This window comes from Canis aureus, chromosome 19, assembly GCF_053574225.1.
Source record: "Canis aureus isolate CA01 chromosome 19, VMU_Caureus_v.1.0, whole genome shotgun sequence".
Classification (NCBI taxonomy): domain Eukaryota; kingdom Metazoa; phylum Chordata; class Mammalia; order Carnivora; family Canidae; genus Canis; species Canis aureus.
Window position 1 is genome coordinate 42476438 of NC_135629.1, and position 22285 is coordinate 42498722.

At 43.7% G+C, this 22285-nt stretch overlaps 1 protein-coding gene across 4 annotated transcripts in view; it reads left to right on the forward strand.

Annotated features, from left to right (window-relative positions):
* Positions 1–22059, forward strand: part of SMARCC1 (SWI/SNF related BAF chromatin remodeling complex subunit C1) — a 173930-nt gene extending 151871 nt beyond the window's left edge. For 3 of the 4 annotated variants that reach the window (XM_077859077.1, XM_077859078.1, XM_077859079.1), the window contains 3 exons: positions 2654–2915; positions 16991–17167; positions 19638–22059. In XM_077859077.1, the coding sequence (XP_077715203.1) occupies positions 2654–2915; positions 16991–17167; positions 19638–19741 (543 nt within the window). In that variant the 3' untranslated portion in view covers positions 19742–22059. Of the gene's footprint in view, positions 1–2653; positions 2916–16990; positions 17168–19088; positions 19381–19637 lie in introns of those variants that run through there. The other variant, XM_077859080.1, reaches the window with a different exon arrangement.
* Positions 22060–22285: the final 226 nt, after the last annotated feature.

Below are 22285 nucleotides of genomic sequence, written 5' to 3' on the forward strand. Positions count from 1 at the left end.
TTGGGCAGATTTTTCTGTCTGAGGTTAATACCTTGAGAGTAAGGTCAGTTCCAAAAGAAGGACTGGTTTGGTTTAAAAACAAAACGAAGGGATCCCTGGGTGGTGCAGCGGTTTGGCCGCCTGCCTTTGGCCCAGAGTGCGATCCTGGAGACCCGGAATCGAGTCCCACGTCAGGCTCCCGGTGCATGGAGCCTGCTTCTCCCTCTGCCTGTGTCTCTGCCTCTCTCTCTCTCTCTCTCTCTCTCTCTGTGACTATCATTAAAAAAAAAAAAAAAAAAAAAAAAAAAAAAAAAACGAAACCACTGAGACAGGTAATGCAAAGACTAACATTTCCCTTCAGAGATAAAATATCTCTTCCAGTAACAGTTCAGCTTCTTTATAAAATAGATCTTGACCTAAATTATAGTTCTTACATAACTGTAGGACTTCAGCCAAACCATCTAGACCAGTAGTGGCTTGACCAAAACATAGATAAGAGGTTCTTTTCTGGCAACCTCTTACGTTTAACCTCAGCAGAGTCTGAAATTTCCTAGAAAGAATAGTTAGAAGAAAGCAAATCCTAAGACCTGTAGTCAGAGTTTTTAGATCCCTTTTTTAAATCAGTCTGCCTCTTACTCACTAATTAAATATCTTCTTGCAGAGCTGGACTTCCAGAGAACTCTCTTGCTTTTTACATCTTGCAATTCCCCACTCATTATACAAACAAGGAGGAGGGAAACCCGGCCAGGCTTTAGCCTCTTCAAGTCCCCCTCCTCAGAAAATGAAGAGCCCAGACCACCCCGCTGCACTCCCTCCTGATGCCTCAACCACTCACAGAATCATTTGTTTCAGAAGATCTCCTCCTCCCTTGGAAACTGTCTGCCAGCTAGCTAACCAGCCTGAGACATAAGCTTTATCATCTATTCTCTCCACTCCCCCTCCTCCTCACCTGGTCATGCCTGTTTTCTTTGTTTTTTTTTTTTTTAATTAATTAATTAATTTATTTATTTATGATAGTCACAGAGAGAGAGGCAGAGACATAGGCAGAGGGAGAAGCAGGCTCCATGCAGTGGGAGCCCGATGTGGGATTCGATCCCGGGTCTCCAGGATTGCGCCCTGGGCCAAAGGCAGGCGCCAAACTGCTGCACCACCCAGGGATCCCTGGTCATGCCTGTTTTCATCACTCTGTCTGTGGCCTGTCCTGCACCCTGTCCGTTCATGACCATTCCCTAGTCACTGTTCATGATAATCTGTAATGCTTCTCACTTGGTTCTACAGGGTCTTCTCAGGCAGCCCTTTGCTGAGAGCCCATATTCTTAGGCCAACTCTCGTGCATATTCCAACCAGTTTTTGCTGGTGATAGTATGCAGTATATATCTGTAGAATTGGCTGCTCCTAAAAGCTAAAGTGTTATAATTTTTAAATCTATTAAATACCTTGGTATAGTGTTATCCAACAGAAATACAGTGTAAGCCATATATGTAATTTTATATTTTCTGGTAGCAACATTTAAAAAGGTGAAATTATAATGTTTATTTAACTTAGTATATACAGAATATTATTTGATCATGTAATCAATATGAAAAATTAATTTTTTTCATACTAAGTCCTCTCAGAATTCAGTGTGTATTTTATACTTATAACACATTCCACTTCAGATTAGCCACATTTCAAGTGTGGCTTGTATCTGCTGTCTTGGACAGAAAAGCTTTAAAAATGTCTCACAGTAACTCAGATGTTGCCATTGAAAATGGTAGGATCAAACAATATTGAAAAGATAGAAATCTTTTAACCCTCCTTATAATCTTTATACTTCTTACTTCCAGAGGCTAGATTTTTATTTTCCTTCATGTTCAAGGTGATTTTTTTTTTTTCAGGCCTGAATTAAATTAATTTTGATAGCATTTAAGGTGGGCTTCCTCCTCTGAACTACTGTCAGACATATGGTTTCTGGATTTCCTGGCACATATAATAACTTATTTCTCTTTATTTTAATTTGGGTCCCAGAAAGATTATCTCGAATATTGAAATACTTATATTCTTCAAACCAAGATTCATGCAAATCTTTATTTAGGCATCTAAAATATTCTGTGAATGTGTCACCCAGTATAATTTTGGGTACTTGAAAGCTAAGATTTACGGTGGCACTGCCAAAGCTCCACATAGAAAAATGTGCGTATTTGCAACTAAGGCCATGTCTGCTCATCCAGGGGCTTTAACTCTGTCTCAGCTCTAAAATAGTATCCAAAGAATCACATCCAGAAGAGGGCACCTGGGAAAGTTGTGTGGACTTTAAATTTTAGCAGTTGAGAGACTCTTAAAAGGAGAAAAGAGGTTTTTACCTTGGCAGTCCTGAAATCTATTTTTATGTATCTGAAGACCTGCCAGACAGAGAGGATTCCATGTGTACTGAGTGAGCTCAGAGGACAGTAACCCCACTGGGTGAAGGTTACAGGAAAGGCAGACCTTGTGCATAATACAGAAAAGACCTTGACCTTGGTAACTGGTGTCTAAGTGGAAATATGCTACTTGAGAAACAATGCCTTTTCTCACTGTAGATCTTGCAGGAGGCAAGGTGGCCATGTATCTTTGGTAGAGGTAGATGTCCTGGGTGACACCCATTCCTGAGAACCTCTCTTGGTGTCATTTCTCTTCCCCTTCCTTTTCTTAACAGTTAGAACAACAGAGGCAGCAGCTGCTCACTGAACGCCAGAACTTCCACATGGAACAGCTGAAATACGCCGAATTGCGAGCCCGACAGCAAATGGAACAGCAGCAGCATGGGCAGAACCCTCAGCAGGCACACCAGCACTCAGGAGGACCTGGCCTGGCACCACTCGGAGCAGCAGGGCACCCTGGCATGATGCCTCATCAGCAGCCCCCTCCCTACCCTCTGATGCACCACCAGATGCCACCACCTCATCCACCGCAGCCAGGTGAGAGGCAAGCTCTGCTCACAGATGAGGCTGGAGTCAGCCCTGTGGCACAGTATTAGAGGAGCTAACCATACCATTGGTGGATTTGGGACTAAGATTATGACTAGGATGCCCATTGTCACCCAGGTAATTGTAGGCAAGTGAGATCTGGTTGTACAGCCATCACCACATAATGGTAGCCATGTTCTGTTCCTGATGTGATGCCTTTTCTTTTCTTTTCTTTTCTTTTCTTTTCTTTTCTTTTCTTTTCTTTTCTTTTCTTTTCTTTTCTTTCTTTTTTTAAAGATTTTATTTATTTATTCATAGAGACACAGAGACAGAAAGTGAGGCAGAGACACAGGCAGAGGGAGAAGCGGGCTCCATGCAGGGACCCCGATGTGGGACTCGATCCCGAGTCTCCAGGATCACACCCCAGGCTGAAGGCGGCGCTAAACCGCTGCGCCACTGGGGCTGCCCTGTGATGCCTTTTCTTAGGTTGGTCAGCCTCCAAGTAGCCAATATATCCCAGCGTTCCTTAAAAATTCATCCTTGGATTGTCTACACTTTTTTTTTTTTTTAACTTACAGGTTGTTGTTGTTGTTGTTGTTGTTGTTGTTTTTTAAGATAGACACACCCAAAAATAATAGTGCAGTGAACTCTTATGACCCAGCATCAACACCCATCACCTTCCTGCCATTTTTCACTTTTTGTTAGAAGAAATTATCTACCAGAGGCAAAAGTAGAATAGTGTAAGAATCCCCCTATGGGAATAGTATGTACCTATTATACAGCTTCAGAATTACCAATATTTTATCTATTCCTCCTCACTCTGGAGCAAGAGATATAAACTTCAAATTATATTTCTAAACACTGGAAATCTTATTATTTAACATAACTGCTATTTATTATCATATCCAGCAAAAGTAACCATAATTTCTAGTGCCATTAGTTAAATGTCCTTGAGCATTTCATTTGTTTGGACCGGTGTTCAGATAAGCTACACACACTGCATTTGCTGATAGTTCTCTTAAACCTGTTTTAATGTGTTAACAGTTCACCTCCCCTCCATTCATGTGTTGAAGAAACTAGAGTTTTCACCTGTGACTGTGCCCAAATGTGCCCGTAAGGTACATGGTGTCATTCCACATGTTCTCCCCACTTCTCTCTCCCCCACACATCTTACATAAACCAGAGGCTTTCTCTGGATATGTACCAGGTGTTCAGGTTCACTTGTGGTTGCTGGCTTTTTTACTGTAATTTCAGTTGTCTCTCTTGGTGACATTAAGGTTGGTCAGAGTCTGTAGCAGTGGTAGGGCCGATCTATCCATTACAGAGTTCCCCATCAGACTTCAGGGGTTTTACCTGCCTAAGAGAATTGCTTCATAGATCAGCTCTTTCATCAGGCATTACAAAGTGGTGAGATATCTCCAATGATTTTTTTTTCCTTCTGCATTTATTTCTATTTGTTCTTTATTTATTAGCAGGGATTCGTTTATTAAAAAGCAATCAAACAAAAAACCTTGATCAGTTGTTCAGTTATTCTGAAAATGAGTTCCTTACAGGGAAGAGTGAATAAAGGCTTCATCCTTTCTCTTATTGGTTACCTGAATAATGAGTTACTAACCACTGCCTACACCAAACGTGGCCACTAAGGAGTTTTTTTTCTCTTGTGTGTATGTTTCTAGTATTGTGAACTTATATAGTTTTGTATATTTTATGTGTTTCAGTCTGTTGTGGACATTATTGTTTTTGATGCTCAGATTGTCCTATCTTTAGCTCATGGGATCCCGTTAAAGCTGGCAACTAACCACCACATTTTAACCACTTTGAAAGTTGATCTCACAGCCCTTTCAAACTTAACTATCTTCCCCCCCGCAAAAAAACACCAAAACCAAAAACCTACCTACCAACATCATGAAAATATAAAACAGACTTTTAATTTCAGCTTTTCTCCCCACCATGTTACTTTCCTTCATTAATGTGTAGGGGTGTGTGCTGTGTATTACGTTGCTCTAGTAACACTCATCCTATAGGATTTTTTTTTTTAAGATTTTATTTATTTATTCGTGAGAGACACACAGAGAGGGGCAGATACACAACACAAGCAAAGGGAGAAGCAGGCTCCATGCAGGGAGCCTGATTGGGGACTCGACCCTAAGACCCCAGGACCATGCCCTGGGCCAAAGGGAGGTGCCAAACCTAGCCACCCAGGGATCCCCCTATAAGATTTTCATAATTACTCTGTTGTAATGTACCAGGTGTTTAGGAGAGCCCAAGTTTGTGCTTTCTGGTATGGGATGCAAAATCTCTGGCCAAGGCACATAGAAATGAACTAAGGTAAGACAGACCCTTGCAAGCCAGGGAACGCCTGAATAACAACATGAATAATAACAGCTAACTTCCTCAAATGACAGTTTTTCTAGATCTGCTCATAGAAATATTCAGGCATGTTTACCTGAGAAGGCCATGACTGAAAAAACTATGATCTGACAACTTGTATTTATCAACATGGATCTTTTAGTTCATAACCCAAAATATGTTTTAGGTATTAATTTTTCCTGACTTTACCCAAAACTGGGGCTTGGTCTACTTCAATTGGGAACATTCGCTTCACACATGCGACTGTTAAATTACAGCTGTGGAAATAGGACTGCCATCAGACTTGCCACTTGATCTAAATGATGTTTGCAAATAGAGTCTTAGGAGTCTTTCTGCCTGTCCGATTGAGCAGATCTTAGATTCTCTGTATGATACTGAATTTTCTTCAAAATTAAGCTTTCGGGGATCCCTGGGTGGCTCAGTGGTTTGGCGCCTGCCTTTGGCCCAGGGTGCGATCCTGGAGTCCTGGAATCAAGTCCCACGTCAGACTCCCAGCATAGAGCCTGCTTCTCCCTCCTCCTGTGTCTCTGCCTCTCTCTCTCTGTGTCTATCATAAAGAATAAATAAATAAATCTTTAAAAAAAACAGTTAAGCTTTCAAAAGATACAAATGCTTAACAGTTGAAGATCACAAAGTGATTTTTTTCAGAAACAGTGCTTATTTTTAAAATTTATTCCTTAAACTACTGGGATAAATGTTTATGGGGGAAGTTCACTTGTGGCTACTTGATGCTTAGTTCTGGCTGATATTAAGCAGCGGCATCTTGTAGTAACTGTTCACAAAGAACTCTTAGCTCCAACATCTGCGTTTAGCTAATAAAAGATAAGAGAGATTTTTCTGCCTTTTTCCCTAAATTATATCCTGGTGAGGACAAGTATTTGCATGCTAGGCCAGTCACCCACCAACTGTAAAGTGAAGAACCAGTGCATAATAGGGACTACACAGCCTTGCTGCCTGATGGAGCCGGGGATTGTGCTGGGCTCTGATTCCAAAGTGTTACTGTGACACTACCGCATGACACTGGACTAAGAGGGAACTTACAGCAGATTCAGATACAACTATTCTTTTAGGGAAACCATGCCAATGAAACGAGAGTTCGTAAAAATAGCATTTAGAATAGAAATAGGATGTTTTTCTCTTTTTTACTTTCTCACAGAAATAAGCTTTTCTTTAGTGAATTTTAAAGAAAAGGATCATTGAATGTATGATGAGACTAAAACGTGTGATGAGCTCATCTTTTTTCTTAAAGTTTTTTATTTAAATATAATGTACATATAAAAAATATAAATCATGAATATTCAGTAAATTTTAACAAAAAGAATTGTCCTGTGCAGCTGATACCCAGAAGCTCCCACTATCCTATCTCCTTTCCTCCAGAGGGCAACAACTATCCTGGTTGGGCTGGTTTTGGGTTTTTTTTGTTTGTTTGTTTGTTTCTTTTTTCTTGTTTTTTGTAAGATTTTATTTTTTTATTCATGAGAGACAGAGGCAGAGACACAGGCAGAGGGAGAAGCAGGCTCCATGCAGGGAACCTGATGTGGGACTTGATCCCGGGACTTCAAGATCACGTCCTGGGCCGAAAGCAGGTGCTAAACCGCTGAGCCACCCAGGACCCCCTAGTTGGGCTGGTTTTGAATGTTGTCTAGAGGAAATCACACAGTGATTACTCTGAGTTTTTTTTACTCAACACTTGGTATGTAAGATACATCCACGTTATTGTCGGTGGTTGCAGGTTTATTCCTCTTGTTTGCTGTGTGTGGTCTATTGTGGAGCTCTACCCCAGTTTATTAGTCTGTTCTCCTGTTGATGGACGTTTGATTAGTTTCCAGGTTTTGGTTTCGTTTTAGTAAGTGCTACTATGAACATATGTGAGCACATGTCTTGGAGCACACACAACAGAAATGTATGCCTATGTCTATCAAAGTATCTATAATGGGTCATAGGATATGCATATGTTTACATTAGTAGATGCTGCCAAGATTGTCCCAGAATGGTCATACAGATCTATATGCTTGCAATGTTCGAGCATTCTAGCAGCTCAAGGTAACCTTTTTCATAATTGCCCCATTTGTGGGGGTGCTTTGAAGTTCACATGTAAAATTAAATCCAATAGAAAAGCTGCTTGTTAGCAGGTGAATCTTGGGTACCATATTCTGGCAATCAGCTTAAAGGGATCTTTCAAAGCAGGACAGGTGAGGAAATGGATAGGATTTTAAGTGAAGTTCAACCTCAGTCTCTCGTTTACTCTGGGTGTCAGTTAAGAACTTTGCGTTTGGTCCTTCCACCTATTATTTCCTAAGTTCTAGAAAAGTATATAGGACACTTCATTTATGTTAGGAGCTGAGGATAATTATCCAGGTCATTTGGCTAGCTTTTGGTATTTGGCCAGAATTTATGGTGAATGAAGGAAGGGGGGGAAGTCAGCCTCTGAAAAGTCAGCAAGGTTGGGGAGTTGGCTAGAAGGTCAAGACAAATTTATCACTGAGCAGTTAATATATCCAGCTCTCTGATTTAGAGTTAGTATAATTACATAGATCTATCCCATGTAATCTTTTCTCCACAAAACTGTCCATCAGTTAGTGGGAGAGCCCATTAAAATAGAGGCTCAATGTCATGAAATCTGCCAGGTTGTCAGATATGTGGGCCTGGGCCCCAGAATGGCTGGTATAAACCAACACTAGTATATATTCTGTTTAGTTTGCACCTCCACAGCTTTCCTCTTCTACCACCCCTTAATTCATTCCGATACTTAAATTTTTGTATAGAGAATACTGTCTTTATGCTGTTCTCACTTATTCTCCTAGGCTCTTCTTATTTGGGCTTCTAACCTGGGAACTCCAGCTTTGCGTAGGTTTGGTTTTATTCCTGTCTCTGACAGAGTGTCCCAGCTTGGTCTGTTCACTACCAAACAGAAAGGCAAAGGATGTACAGTAGTGATATGTTTCTTGTGTATGGTGAGCAAATGGACACTGGAGGTAGCTATAGCCCTTAGGTTTTGCTAATCTTGATAAAATACACACCACTGCATTTTATATTTTCATTTAAATTGGAAGACTGTGATTTCATTAAGTGATTTCTAGATTACTCATTTTCTAGTCCTCCCTGTAAAACTACCATTCCAGATGGCACAAGGTGAACAGTCGTGAGCATATGCATATATCCTTTAACCATGCCCTGGGCTATAGTATCCATGACAGCATGTGGGGAAGCAAGGAGAGTGGCCTGGTGTGGCTGCCTCTTCCTGAGGTGCTCTTGGTAGTGCTGCTCACCTAAGCCGAGAAGACACCTCTGATTCCTGGAGGTCTTCTTTCATGTCAGTCCTCCGAAGAGCCTCAGCCCATTCTTAACAGGAACATAACCGGTAAGTGAGTTGAGTCAAAAGGAAATGACACGGGCAGCCCCGGGTGGCTCAGCGGTTTAGTGCCGCCTCTAGCCCAGGATGTGATCCTGCAGACCCGGGATCAAGTTCCATGTCGGGCTCCCTACATGGAGCCTGCTTCTCCCTCTGCCTGTGTCTCTGCCTCTCTCTCTCTCTCTGTGTCTCTCATGAATAAATAAATAAAATCTTAAAAAAAAAAAAAAAAGGAAATGACAGAAATCTACTATGTGAGTCCAGCGAAGCTCTGCCCTCCGCTGGGCATTTAGAGTAAAGGAGGCACTCTGGAGTTGTCATGGATCTGGAACGAGCTGCCTGCCTTGGGGAAGCCTCTCAGTGAAAACCAAAAGGAAAAGGACATGTTGGCTTCTGTACCTTTATAGTTTCCTTGTGGTTAATAGTAAAATTTTTAGAAGTACTGAAACAAACAAAATAGGAATTGATCTGAATTGATGAGAATTTGGACGTGGTAGAGATGATTTTTTATTTTTTATTTTTTTATTTATCTGAGAGAGAGAACATGAGCGAGGTGGAGTGGGGGCAGAGGGAAAAGGAAAGCAGACTCCGCGACAAGGAGCCCAACATGGTGTCGGGCCCAGGACCCCAGGACCATGACCTGAGCTGAAGGCAGACACTTAAACAACTGAGCCACCCAGGTGTTCGCTCCACAGAGATGATGTTTTAATGATAAAACTAGAATTAGTAAAATGTTGGTTGTTTAAGGAAATTTCAACCAAGACATTAGTCACTTGGCTTTTAAGCCCCCAAGTTAAACCCACTTACACAACTCTACCCGTGGGAAACCGTGCTTCCAGACAGTAATCCCTTCCCAGCCCACCCCCTGGACTCACAGCCCTACACCAAAAAGGGAAAAGCCAAGTTTTTATTATCTGCTGTGCCTTTGGTCCTGCTTGCATCATGTGATAACAAGGCTGTTGAACCACTTTCCGGAGTAGCAGGTTACCCTCACAAAGAGAACAGTGAGGGCCCAGTCTCCAACAAAGAGAGTCTGTCGCAGGCGCCCCCCGGAAGCCACTGCGGGAGGAGCAGTCCCCGAGGAGCCTGGGCTTCCCCTCACTTGGCCCTGATTGTGTTATTTCCGTTCTCCAGGGCACTCAGCCAGAGGATGTGCTGTGGACGGTTAGAAAAGGAGCGATGAAATGTGCTCAAGATTGGAAATTCACAAGCTCCCTTTCCTAGTTCCATGTTCTTTTCCCACCTGCCTCTCCCATCCCAAATAATAAAAATCCTTAAATATTCCACCAGGCGTGATGGGCGGAATGCTTTAGGGAAAGATCTAATAAACCTGAGAGAGTGTGAGGGATTTTTCCACTAGGCTAAACCTAATTTTAGCAAACCTTTCCATTTTTCAGGCCTCAGATGCCTGCTGGGTTGTTTTTTTTTTTTTTTTTTTAAAGCTTGTATGTAGGTCAAACTCCCACCAGTTTTTGCTTTGATGCTACAGTTTTGAAGCCATGTTTCATCTCTCTCTCCCTCTCTCACCTCCCTTTCTACCAGGGAAGGAGATACCTGTTTTTTTAATTTTTATTTTTATATTTTTTACCGGCAGAACATAGAGATACATCCTTTAGTTTGTTTGGTAAGGTCTGCACCTGTGGCTTTCTTCATGTTTAGTAAGAGATCATGGCAGGGCATTCAGACATTGTCATCCTTATTAAAGTGGCGAGACCTTTGTCAGACACTAGAAAAAGCACAGGAATGTTTAGGTTTGAAATGGACAGAGTTTGCATTATGAGAAATTAATTATCTTCTCCCCAGCCCTCTTAAATTCTGCCCCATTTCAAATTTGATCCTTAGAAATGAGCTCTTAGAAGGAGAAAACTGCTCCTTCAAGGCAAGGTGGTGTAGGTATTAAGGAAAAGAGAATGAGCCTCAGGGCAGACAGACCCGGGTTTGAACCTCAACTCAGTCTCTACTCCTTGGGAACTCAGGCCAAATTACCCAGTCCCTTGAGACTTTGTTTCCTTATCTTGAAACTGGATTCTTCCTGTCTCACAATCTGCCCAACAACCTAGAGGATTCAATGAAATAACTCACTGCCTGGCAAATGGCAGGCCCTGACTCAGAATGATATCCTGTCTCCTTGTTATCTGTTCCCTAAATCCACTGCCCTAGATACTCAGCACTGTGAGTCGTATAGGGTGTGATAGCAGTCACCTCTGGGTGGCATGGGAACATCACCCACTCTTAGTACTCCTTGCTTTCCTGAGAAGTGTTTGCCTGTACAAAGTCCCATAACCAGAAGTAAATTGTTTTTTCTCTAGCTCCTCCTTTTTGCTGCTACCTCTCCTAAGGAGTCACTGTTCTCTTGTATACTGTACACATATGTCCCAGTGGTTTTATTGTCCTGTTATGACAGGAAGGTGGGAACACTTTGGATTTCAAAAGGCTTTGGAATTTATAGCGAGAAAAAGAAGTTTTGTGCAGCCCTTGTACTTATAGCCTTGGAAAACCCTAAAGCTGCCCTATCACAGCTTGTTGCCATCAAGATATAGGGAAATAGGTAAACAGGCCACTGCTACTGAGCACGTAGCTTTGGAAATGGCCCCACTGGGCCTTCCAGCAAGAGCCTTCAGGCTTAGCCCGGTGCCTTTTGGATAGGCATCACTTCATGGGTCTCTGTCAATCTGCAGCTAATTCTGTTTGCCAGAATATTTCTTGAATAGTTTATTTCCCCACTGGAACTCCCCCACGCTAAGCTGCTGGTCACAGAATTGTTTCTCAAGCTGGATGTGAGTCAAAGAATTGACCCATCCGTTTAGTGGCAATAGGGTTTGCACTACCATCTGTGGACTCCCTCCTCCAGACCCTTATCCACAGGGTTCACTCTGGTTACAAGCACCACCTCTGGAACTAAGGTACTCAATCAGATCTAGGTTTTCCTGTTTACACTTTATGACATTGGCAAGTTACTTCCCCTGTCTCCTCTTCACAAACTTGGTGACTTAAAACAACCAACGTGTTTTCTCAGTTCTGGGAGCTAGAAGTTCATTATCTAGCAAGACTTGCTGTCTTCCGGGGTTCTAGGGGATCTTCTGTTCCTTGCTTCTTCCAGCTTCTGATGACTAGTGGCATTCCTAGGCTTATGGTCATGTGTCTCTTTTTTTTTTTTTTTTTTTTTTTTTTTTAAGATTTTATTTATTTATTCATAGAGAATAAGAGAGAGAGGCAGAGACACCGGCAGAGGGAGAAGCAGGCACCATGCTGAGAGGGCCTGATATGGGACTTGATCCAGGGTCTCCAGGATCACGCCCTGGGCTGCAGGCGACACTAAACTGCTGCACCACTGGGGCTGCCCGGTCATGTGTCTCTTAAAAAGGACACTTGTAAAAAAAAAAAAAAAAAAAGACACTTGTCATTGGATTTAGGGCCCACCAAGATAATCCAGGATGATTTCCTCATCTTAAGGTCCTGAAATTAATGACATCTACAAAGACCCTTTTTCCATATGGTTGCATTTACAGGTTCCAGGTATTAGAACATGTATTACGGGGGATCCCTGGGTGGCGCAGTGATTTAGCGCCTGCCTTTGGCCCAGGGCGTGATCCTGGAGACCTGGGATCGAATCCCACGTCGGGCTCCCGGTGCATGGAGCCTGCTTCTCCCTCTGCCTATGTCTCTGCCTCTCTCTCTCTGTGCGACTATCATAAATAAATTTTAAAAAAATAAATAAAGAAAGAACATGTATTACGTATCTGTTGCGGGGTTGCAGGGGGTAGGTCACCATCCAGCCCACTGCAGGGTGCCATAATGTTTGTTAAATTAAAAAATTACTTACTTCAGGGGCACCTGGGTAGCTTAGTTAAGTGTCCAGCTCTTGGTTTTGGCTCAGGACATGGGATTAAGCCCCGCATGGAGCTGCTTGAAAATGCTCTCCCTCTGCCCCACTCCTACTCATATGTGAGTGCTCACTCCCCATACCCCACTCCCCCAACAGATCTTTTTTAAAACATTACTGCAGAAAGCAGAGTAATCTTATAACTGATACAGGAAAGAGGAAAACAGGGTGGCTGGAACTAAAGTATATACTTTAATTTTTTGTTTTTGTTTTAAGATTTATTTGAGAGAGTGCAAGCAGGGGAGGGACAGAGAGAGAGGGAAAGAGAGTTTTAAGCAGACTCTGCTGATCTGGGGCCCAACACAGGGCTCAATTTTGTGACCCTATATGACCACCTGAACCAAAACTTGAGTTGGACACTCAACAGACTGTACTACTCGGGCACTTTTTTTTTTTTTTTTTAATGCTAGCTATTATTTTAAATCATTTCACAATGAACTGTTTAATTTGAGCACAGAATGTGGTACAAAGAGAACTGGATTTAGAGTCAGAAGACTTGGATCTGATACTTCTTAGAAATTCTGTGACTATAAGAAGTCCTTTAACTTTTCTGAGCTTCTGTTTTCTCTCTATAAAATGAAAATACTTGCTCTCATAGCATGTTGGAGGAGCCAGTGATGTAATAAGGCACTATAATAAACAATTTCCCTGATAATACAGAAAGCCATAGGGTAGGAGTGGGGCAGATAATCTAGTTTCACTCTGTATAATATCTAGAAACCTAGGCTCTGGGCATCCTCAGTGACTTGCCCAAGAACATTGCATCTTGGCTGGTGTGAAGTGGAAGTAAGATGACGCTGTTTAACTAAACAGTCTGGTTAGTTCATCTGTACTTTCCCTGACCATACTATGATGGTCACTGATAGGGGTGCCCACTGCTGAGCCAGGAGTTACAGCAACCCACACCTTGCTTTTCACGTCAGAGCATAAACCTCTTTCTTACTGCTAAAAATGAGAAGCAGTTGGGACTGCATGGCTGTGTGTCATTCCACTTATGTGAGCACACACTTGATGTGCTCTTCTGTCTTCCTTCCTTCCCAGTACTCATTCCTGGCCTGTTTGTTTGTTTGTTTGTTTGTTTGTAAAGGCATGCTTTACTACTCTCTTCAGTTTTCTGGAGAGAGATCTGAGAAGGGCTGGCAAAATATTCTTCCTCACTTTCTCAAGTCCTCTTGTCTAGACTGAACTTGGAAGAAGGAGGCAGTATGCACCACCCCAGTAGACATGGGCTGTATTGGCTGGTCCGAGTGCGTGATTTCCATTGACTGGTCCTGTGTCTTCCATTCCTAAAGCAGGTGTCCTTGTCCATCATTTCCACTTCATCCTCACTGTGCTCTGCGTGTCATATTCTTTCTCCTTCCTGCTGCATAGTTGTTCTCTGCCTTGCTCTCTCACCCATTCTTAGGCTGCCTGTGGGGTGCTGCCCCTCACCCGTCAGCTCCCACTTCTGTCTACTCAGGCTGCCCTCATGTAGCCCCTGCTTCTCTTCAGAAGCTCTCTGCCTCTGCTCTAGGCTCCAGCTCCTCTGCATCTCTTTTTCAAGCTCTCCATCACACAGGCCATCAGTCCCACATTCCTTCCTTCTCTAGAACCTTTCACCAAGCCCCCAACCTCATTCTGCGTGTTGGGCTCATCCAGCCCTACTGCTGTAGGCACACTGTGGATTATGTGGCTTTTACTTGAGCATGCTTTTTTGAACCTTTTTGAGCTTCTTGCTCCTCAGGAAATGCAGGTGACAGATAACCAGGTGATGCAGGTACCTACCTCTGAGAGTGGTGAGTATGAAGATGCCACAAGAAGTGGTAGCTCTGAGGAATAACGGGAGTGACACTTGTATTATTTTCTGATTTCTTAACTCAGGTGGGGCCTTGTGCTTAGGATAGTCTGCTGCTGTCGTGTCTCTAACCCCCTTCTTCACTCTGATGCACATCATCTAAAATCCTAAGTCGTCTACAAGCTTATCTCAATTGACTGGAAGGTTTCAGGTTTTTGGCTTGCTCCTCCTGTGGTTTTCCCTTGATGTGCCTGCCATGCTGTACATCTGTGGGAGGAATGATGTATAACATACTTGATAGATAGTTGTTCCTTTAATCCCCTTGTCATTCCCTAGGTTGATAGACTTCACTACTGCCTGTATGTGTCCTAGCACTGTGGCACAGGCACCCAACAGCTTCTGGCTTTGGTGGTCAGTTGGTGTAAGAGTGGGTGGCTGTGTTAGCCCAGCAGTGAGTCCAGTACTTGCTCTTGCATTCTCTGAAGCAGTTTGACCAAGCTGTCCTCTAGTGGATGGATCTTGGGGACTCCTCTGCTGGGTTCTCCCATGATTGCATTATAGAGCACAGAAAGGTGGGCCTGAGGTCCCCAGACTTGCTGTCCTATTTATTCTGAGGTAAAATGTTGATATATTTTGCTTTATAAAAATTGCCCCTGAAAGGCAATAGACCACCTCTTCCCCAAACTTTTGAACTTGTGGAGTTCTTTTTCACTAAAACCCCCCAGTAGTGAAGGGCCTGGGTCAGGAAACAGACACGGGCAATAGATGGTGTGAGGCTTGAAACTTTATGTGTCTCCCTTAAGACAGGCCTTTTTCTAACAATGACAGAGAATTCCCCTTAAGTTGTCTCCAGTACTTCTTTATATGTTGTAATTGACTGGTAACTATCAGTCCCATCTCCCAAATTTTCCAAGATTGGACCTAAAGCATTCTTTCTTCCAGCTGTCTCAGAACTATGTCTAGAAACATATTTAGTTTCATGCAACTGAACTTTACAGAGATACTGAAATCCCTAGATTAAAAAAATAATAACGAAACACCATAGATTCTTTCCTTATTCTGTAGAGAGTATAATTTGCTGAGGGTGGAGAAGAGAGAGAGAAAAAGGAAGCACATGCATACGTTTCAGCCTAGATCTGTACCCATTAAAATATTCTCCTTTGGATGTAGTTCTTGAAAACCAAGCCCAGCAGCCAAACCACTGAGTTTTAAGAACTAAGAAATATTCATATCTGAAGTAGGATTGGCAAACTACAACCTGTGGGCCAACTTTGGCCCATCTCCTGTTTTTGTATGGACTGTAGGCTAAGAATGGTTTTTACAATTTAAATGGTTGGGGGAAACTCAAAAGAAGAATGCTTATATCTCATGAGGATTATGCAAAATTCACATTTATAGAGTCCATAAATAAAGATTTATTGGGGGATGCCTGGATGGCTCAGTGGTTGAGCATCTGCCTTCAGCTCAGGGCATGGTCTCAGAGTTCTGGGATCAAGTCCCACATATGGCTTCCCTCAAGGAGCCTGCTTCTCCCTTTGCCTGTGTCTCTGCCTCTCTCTCTGTGTATTTCATGAATAAATAAATAAATAAAATCTCAGGACACCTGGGTGGCTCAGTGGTTGGGCGTCTGCCTTCGGCTTAGGGCATGATCCCAGGATCCAGGATCAAGTCCCACATCAGGCTCCCTACATGGATCCTGCTTCTCCCCATGCCTGTGTCTCTCATAAATGGATAAATCTATCTATTTATCTGTCTATCATCTTTATAAATAAATAAATAATCAATCTTATATAAATAAAAATTAAGATTTATTGGGACACAGTCTCACATATTTGTTATCTGTGACACCTGTATGTCATCTGTGACTGCCTTCATGCTACAGTGACAAAGTTGAATAGCTGTGACAGAGACCATATGTTCTGCAAGGTCCAAATATTTACTGTCTGGCTCTACAGAGAAAGTTTGCTAAAAATCCTAAAGGCTCAGTGTGAAACTGTAGTCGGGAGGTATTTTACTGTTCTTGTGTCTAGTCTCTCCTCTCATTAATCTCAAACCAACAGGAAGAGATGAAGGGGTTGTCCATTTTTCTTGCTCTGCCCCCTACCCCCCACCAGCCACCATCTCTGTGCTTCTCCAGGGCCAGTGCTTCATGGTGGGGGTTAGGAGAGACTTTTATTTCAACAGGACTTGGAAATCCGATTAGGATTCCTTTATAATGTTGATTTCACAGTTGTGACCAATACCCTTTCTTGCCTACTACACCCCCACCCACCCACCCCCGTGTGAAGCTCAGACTTAACTTAGCTGCTATCATCAGAGTGCACACTAACTTGCTGTAAAGATCCTCTCCATCCCCTGTGGTCAGTGCTTGGCATTTTGTGTCCTCAGGAAGATGTATAACAATCCACTATCCACCCAAAGTAACCAAAACAAATGTTTTCTTTTAGGGTGCTCTTGTAGTTGCTTCTTACAGCTACCTGCCTATACCAGGGTTTAGGGTATTCTTTGACTCCATAGACTGCCCCATTATCCTTCTTCCTCCAAAAAAAAAATGAAAATCTGGACATAGAGATTATTACAGATTATGGCTCTGTTGGTATTTCAAAGCCTTCAGAGGGTTAGGTATTTGTATTTAGCAGTCTTGAGCATTGAATTGATCTCTTTCTTCCTAGTACACTTACCATAATACTTTAAATCTCCTTCCACAGGTCAGATGCCAGGTCCAGGTTCCATGATCCCTGGGCAACCCATTCCAGGCCGCATGATTCCCACTGTTGCAGCCAACATCCACCCCCCTGGGAGTGGCCCAGCCGCTCCTGGTATGCCTCCAATGCCAGGAAACATCTTAGGACCCCGGGTACCACTCACGGCACCTAATGGCATGTGTAAGTAGCATGGTGGGGGGAAACATTATCCTTGTATCTCTCTGGGTGGGCTGGAGACAAGAGATGGGGCTTTGTTCTCTAGATTTATAGTTTGGCAGGTCCATGGACAGTGCAGCCTGTGACAGTAGGTTCTAGAAGATCGGTTTGTGATTAGGGCTCTGCAGCACCCCTGAAGAGCAGGTGCACAGATGATGACTGCAAATACTTACAGTTGTTTGGCCTCGTGTGCAATAACCATTATGTTGTGTACTCTCAACACTGAGGTCTGTGGGGAGGCCAGAAAGACATTCCTCACCCACTCCTGTTTAAGCCCGTCTATCTTGAATCTTGGTAGATACACACAGCTGCTGGTTGTTTTCCTATAGGAGCTTGTTATGGACACAGGGTTCAAAAGTGGAGGGTGCAGAGAAGGAAATAATCGGTTTAAGGCAGAAATAACAAGTTTCTTGTAGCTACTCTGGGATATTGGTAGTAGCGACTTAGTAGAAGCAGTATTGAGGGGTTATGTTGAAAAGGAAGTGGAGGTCCTAGCAGGCTCTGTGGAGAAGGCACAAGTGCTACTGAGCCGTGTCTATCTGACAGTATGTGTGAAGCCAGGTCTTTCCTCCAGTACACCCCTTGGTCTTTCCCAATCATAGCCTCCAGAGGCCTACTTCAGAAGCTCTGCCCTGCCCTTTACTCCTGTAGATCTTCTCAGAATGATCCCAAAATGCAAGTATTCCAAATGCATCTGTGATCCTGATTCATTTACAGGTTCATGTATGTGCCAAGGAGTTAGCTTCTATCACAGAACAGAGAGCTAGGACTCAAGAATTCCTGGTCTCGGGGATCCCTGGGTGGCGCAGTGGTTTGGCGCCTGCCTTTGGTCCAGGGCGCGATCCTGGAGACTCGGGATCGAATCCCACGTCGGGCTCCCGGTGCATGGAGCCTGCTTCTCCCTCTGCCTGTGTCTCTGCCTCTCTCTCTCTCTGTGACTATCATAAATAAATAAAAATTAAAAAAAAAAAAACAAACATTTAAAAAAAAAAAAAAAAAGAATTCCTGGTCTCCAGGGGCTTTAGTTGGGAAAACAAGAAATGAACAAGTAGATATTACTATATAGGATTTACAAGGTATGTGAGACTCTGAAGTGCTTTGCATACACTGTAGCACTCTGGGAGACTTCCCAGAACCAGGAGGCGGCTGTCTGCACACAGGCATATCTCATTTCTCTTTGGACCCTAGGGGCTAGAACAGTGCAGGTGCATGGAAGAGACAGCAGTATAGCTGGGTGTAGAAAAACATGATCTCCCTTGAGTCATTGCTTAGCGATTGAAGTCTAGCAGATACTTCTTTTCCTTGGCAAGAGAACACTTAACCTCGCTGCCTTCCAGGCAGTATGCAAACATGCTAGCCTGCCAAGAGGGTTGACCAGTTTGCCATCCCTTGCAGAAACAGTATCCTTGGTCTTTAGCACTGTCCAGGATTTCATCCTGAAGGGCACTTGGAGCAGCACCTTGAGACTACAGAGGGTTTGAGTTTCAGGTGCTCTCTTCCCCCACTTCCTGCCACAAATGAGTGTTTCCAGGATTCTGAGCCGCTGACTTGGCTCTCAGATCCCAGGTAGGCCTCATTGGGTGAGGTGGTTCCCCTCTTCCAGCCTGAGATTCCTTCGCTGGAAAGGGAAGGGATTAGATCAGTGGGCTTCAGAATGCTTTGAAGAGCTTTAGTAGTTGGATGGAAATCTCCTGGGGGGAAGGTTGGGTGAACTGATTGGTAAGCAAGGCCGTACTTAAATTGTTTCATATGTTTTCATTTCTGACAAAATCAGAAGGTTTAAAGAACCCTGGATTAAATAATCTCTAGGGTTCCTCTATACATTAAGCAGCTAAAGTGGAAATAGGAAAGAGCCCCAGACACTCATACTAATTGTTCCCTTCAGGACCTGACCTAGTTTTGGCCAAAAATCCAAGGACTGCAGTTCAGGAGCTGTGGGGCCTCCCAGGACTGTCCAGCTTGTCAGCAGCTGCCTCGAGTGAAGCTCTCTGACCCTGGTGGAGACACTTAATCCGCAAGAAGTTATTGATAATCTGTTTTGTGCCCACCTAGGCCAGGCACTGTGAGAGAAAGAAGACACAGAACTTGCCCAGGAAGGAGCTTTATCATTTAACTGAAGAAATAAAATTAGAACCATTAAAATGCAATAAAATCAAAATATAATTAAGTTCTGAAAAGGTCTGGAGTGATTCTTGGAAGGGCTGGGCCTCGAAGGAGGTTGGGACAGATTCAGACACCTCAGCATGTGAGCCGAGACCCGGAGGTTCGCGTGGACCTGATCCGGATGGCCCGCCGCGGTAGCGGCAGTGCCTCAGAGGCTGCGTTTATTGCCTGCCATAAAGAAAATGCCTTCCTATATCACTTTTCTCTGAATGGGCTCTCTCCCAAGCCCTTGTTTCCAGCAATGACAAGTCCCTCTTGGATGTGTTTGCAGATGCCCCTCCGCCGCAGCAGCAGCAGCCGCCGCCACCACCACCGCCTGCAGATGGAGTCCCTCCGCCTCCAGCTCCAGGCCCTCCAGCGTCGGCGGCCCCCTAGCCTGGAAGACGGGGACAGCGTCCACACCCAGCGCCGCCAGCTGCCGGGCAGATGATGAGACTTGAGTTCCTCAGCTTCCTTGGGTTTCTTTTAGGATTTTTCTTCTCGCGGCCCCAAGCACGCATCCCATATTTCCCTGTTCCTCTTGCCAACCCCTCTCCGTGCTCCCACACCTCTTGTGTTAGGTCCTCTGCCGGCCTGCCGGGAGGCGGGGAGCCTGCAGTGACAGTGCGCCCTGGTCATCCTAATGGTAACCTGCGTCCCCCCCCCCCATCCTGGTGTGGGGTATACTGACAGTTTCTCTGCAGGTCCCATCAACATTCGAATTTTATGTCTATTGTTTTTGCTCTCCTGCAGTTTTTGGCTTTGTCTTATGCTTATGTGGATAATGCTTTATAATCATTATGTTTTCTTTTTTCTTTTGTCATTGTTGCTTTAAATGGGAGCATCCTAAGTTCATAGGAACCAAAAAATGGTGATGGGCAGAGGGAATAGCCAGAGGGGACAAACCTAAAGGCATTATAAGTGACCTTATTTCTGCTAATCTGAGCTAAGATTGGTGCTGATGGTGAAGTTGCATGAGACTTTTGCCCCACATAGACACACCAAAATTCAAAGAGATGGGGACGGGACCCCACTGATTTTATTCCTGGTGAGGAATGTGAGGACCTCCACCCTGTGTGGCAGAACACGCCCCTTTAGTCCCCGGTAGGGGTACGCACAAGCATTAGAGCAGACCCACTCCTTCCCCAGGCCCACCGATTCTGGCTTTCTATGCAGGTGCTTTGTTGGATTAGGAGTGGGGCTTGGGGGAGGCATTCCTTTGTTCCCTAGACTAGCCAGGAACATTTTAAGAGCCTATGGCAATGACTACCCAGTGAGTCTAGTCCACTAGTCACTGCTTTGTATTCATTCTTTGCCCCGCCTTTAAAAAAAAAAAAAAAAAAAAAACTCTAAAACGGAAAAAAAAAAAGTGAGTAGATAGTGCTAAACATTTTAGCTCATGGAAGTTGGTTAGGATTGGCTGGGGGTTCAAGTCCCCAAACTACCTCTTGCAGTCCAGGGTGAGTGGGGTTTAGTGAAGCGGTACTTTAGGTTTGGGATGGGATTGGAGAAGTGGGGCAGGATCAAGGGCCTCTCGTACCTTCTCTCTTCCCTTCCTGAGATCTCACATTCCATCTGTCGCAAGGTTATCAGGAAGATTCTGGGGGCACCAAGGAACTCAGTTGGCAATCAGAGCATCATGCTTTGAACTTTGGGGTACTCAGACTGGGAGATCAGAATGCCATTCCAGATGAGGAGCCACAAAAATGCCTTAACTTGAGCTCATTTCTACCCCTGCTGATGAATGACTTGAGAATTCTTGGTTTTCTCTTCTTGTCCTTCCTCCATCCCCTCTATCCTTCCATGGATGGGGGACGGCTGTGTTTGGTGGAGCTTGATTTCCAAAGTACCTGGCCTCTTCACATCACATTTTCAAGTGGCAGTTTCATTATTTAGAATGCAAAGGAACACCTTTTGGATATCTTTTTCTATATATTCTGTAAAGCTTTACATAAGAGAGGGTATAGGGAGGTGTTTGTAAAACACCTCAGTTCTTTTTTCCTTAGTATCAGAAAGCAAAAAATAAATAAATAAAACCACAATTAAGATTTGCCTTTCAAACCCTCAGGTTTTGCCTCTACCCAGGTGGCCCTGGTCACCATCAGAATACTGGAGCCAAGGAGACCTTGTTCCGTGTGTGTGTGTGTGTGTGTGTTCTGGACTCTTGGAGTGGAAATGAGCTTGTTCCTGCTGGAGTTTAGTTCCAATGCATTTGCCTCCAGAAAGATCCCAGTGCCTTTTGACAATGGCCAGGGTTTTCCCTCTTTCCTGCCAGTCTTTCCCAAAGGAAACGCATTCCAAATACTTATCTTTTCCACTGGGGTCTTAGAAAGAAAATGGAATTCTGGTTCATACTGTGGTCCCTTGTAACCTCAGGTCTTTAACGTGATCACTTTCAAATTTAAAAGATCCAGGTGGAAATATTTTTACTATGCTGGTAACAATTCTACAGAATACCTGAATTCTTAACACTGTTATGTTTCAATATAAGTGGTGACTTTTTCTTTTCATGTCTTTGATCTGGTTTCGTTCCTGTAATACAGCCACCCAATTTGGGGGGGGGGGGGAATAATACGTGGTTTTTGTACAAATCTGTTTCTCAGTGTGTTGTTATTTTGGAGAAACGAAGGGAGGGAGTTTTGGGAGATGGAGGAAATTGGATCAAGAAGACCTAATCTCCCTCTTTTTCATCGAATAAATGGAACATTTCTGGATTCTAGTCCCATTCTCTGCATTCACACACCAGTCTCTTCATGTGTCCTCTGAAGAGCCTAAATATTCAGCCACATCTGGTCCTAGTCAGCAGTGAGTTCAGGGATTCAGGGCTTCCTGACTGACCACCTTCATGATACTTAGGAGCATACAGTTAAATGTGCCTTGGCCAAAGTGAAGAAGGGAGTGTGACCAATATCCTGGCACCCCCAAGAGAAGAATGGGTAG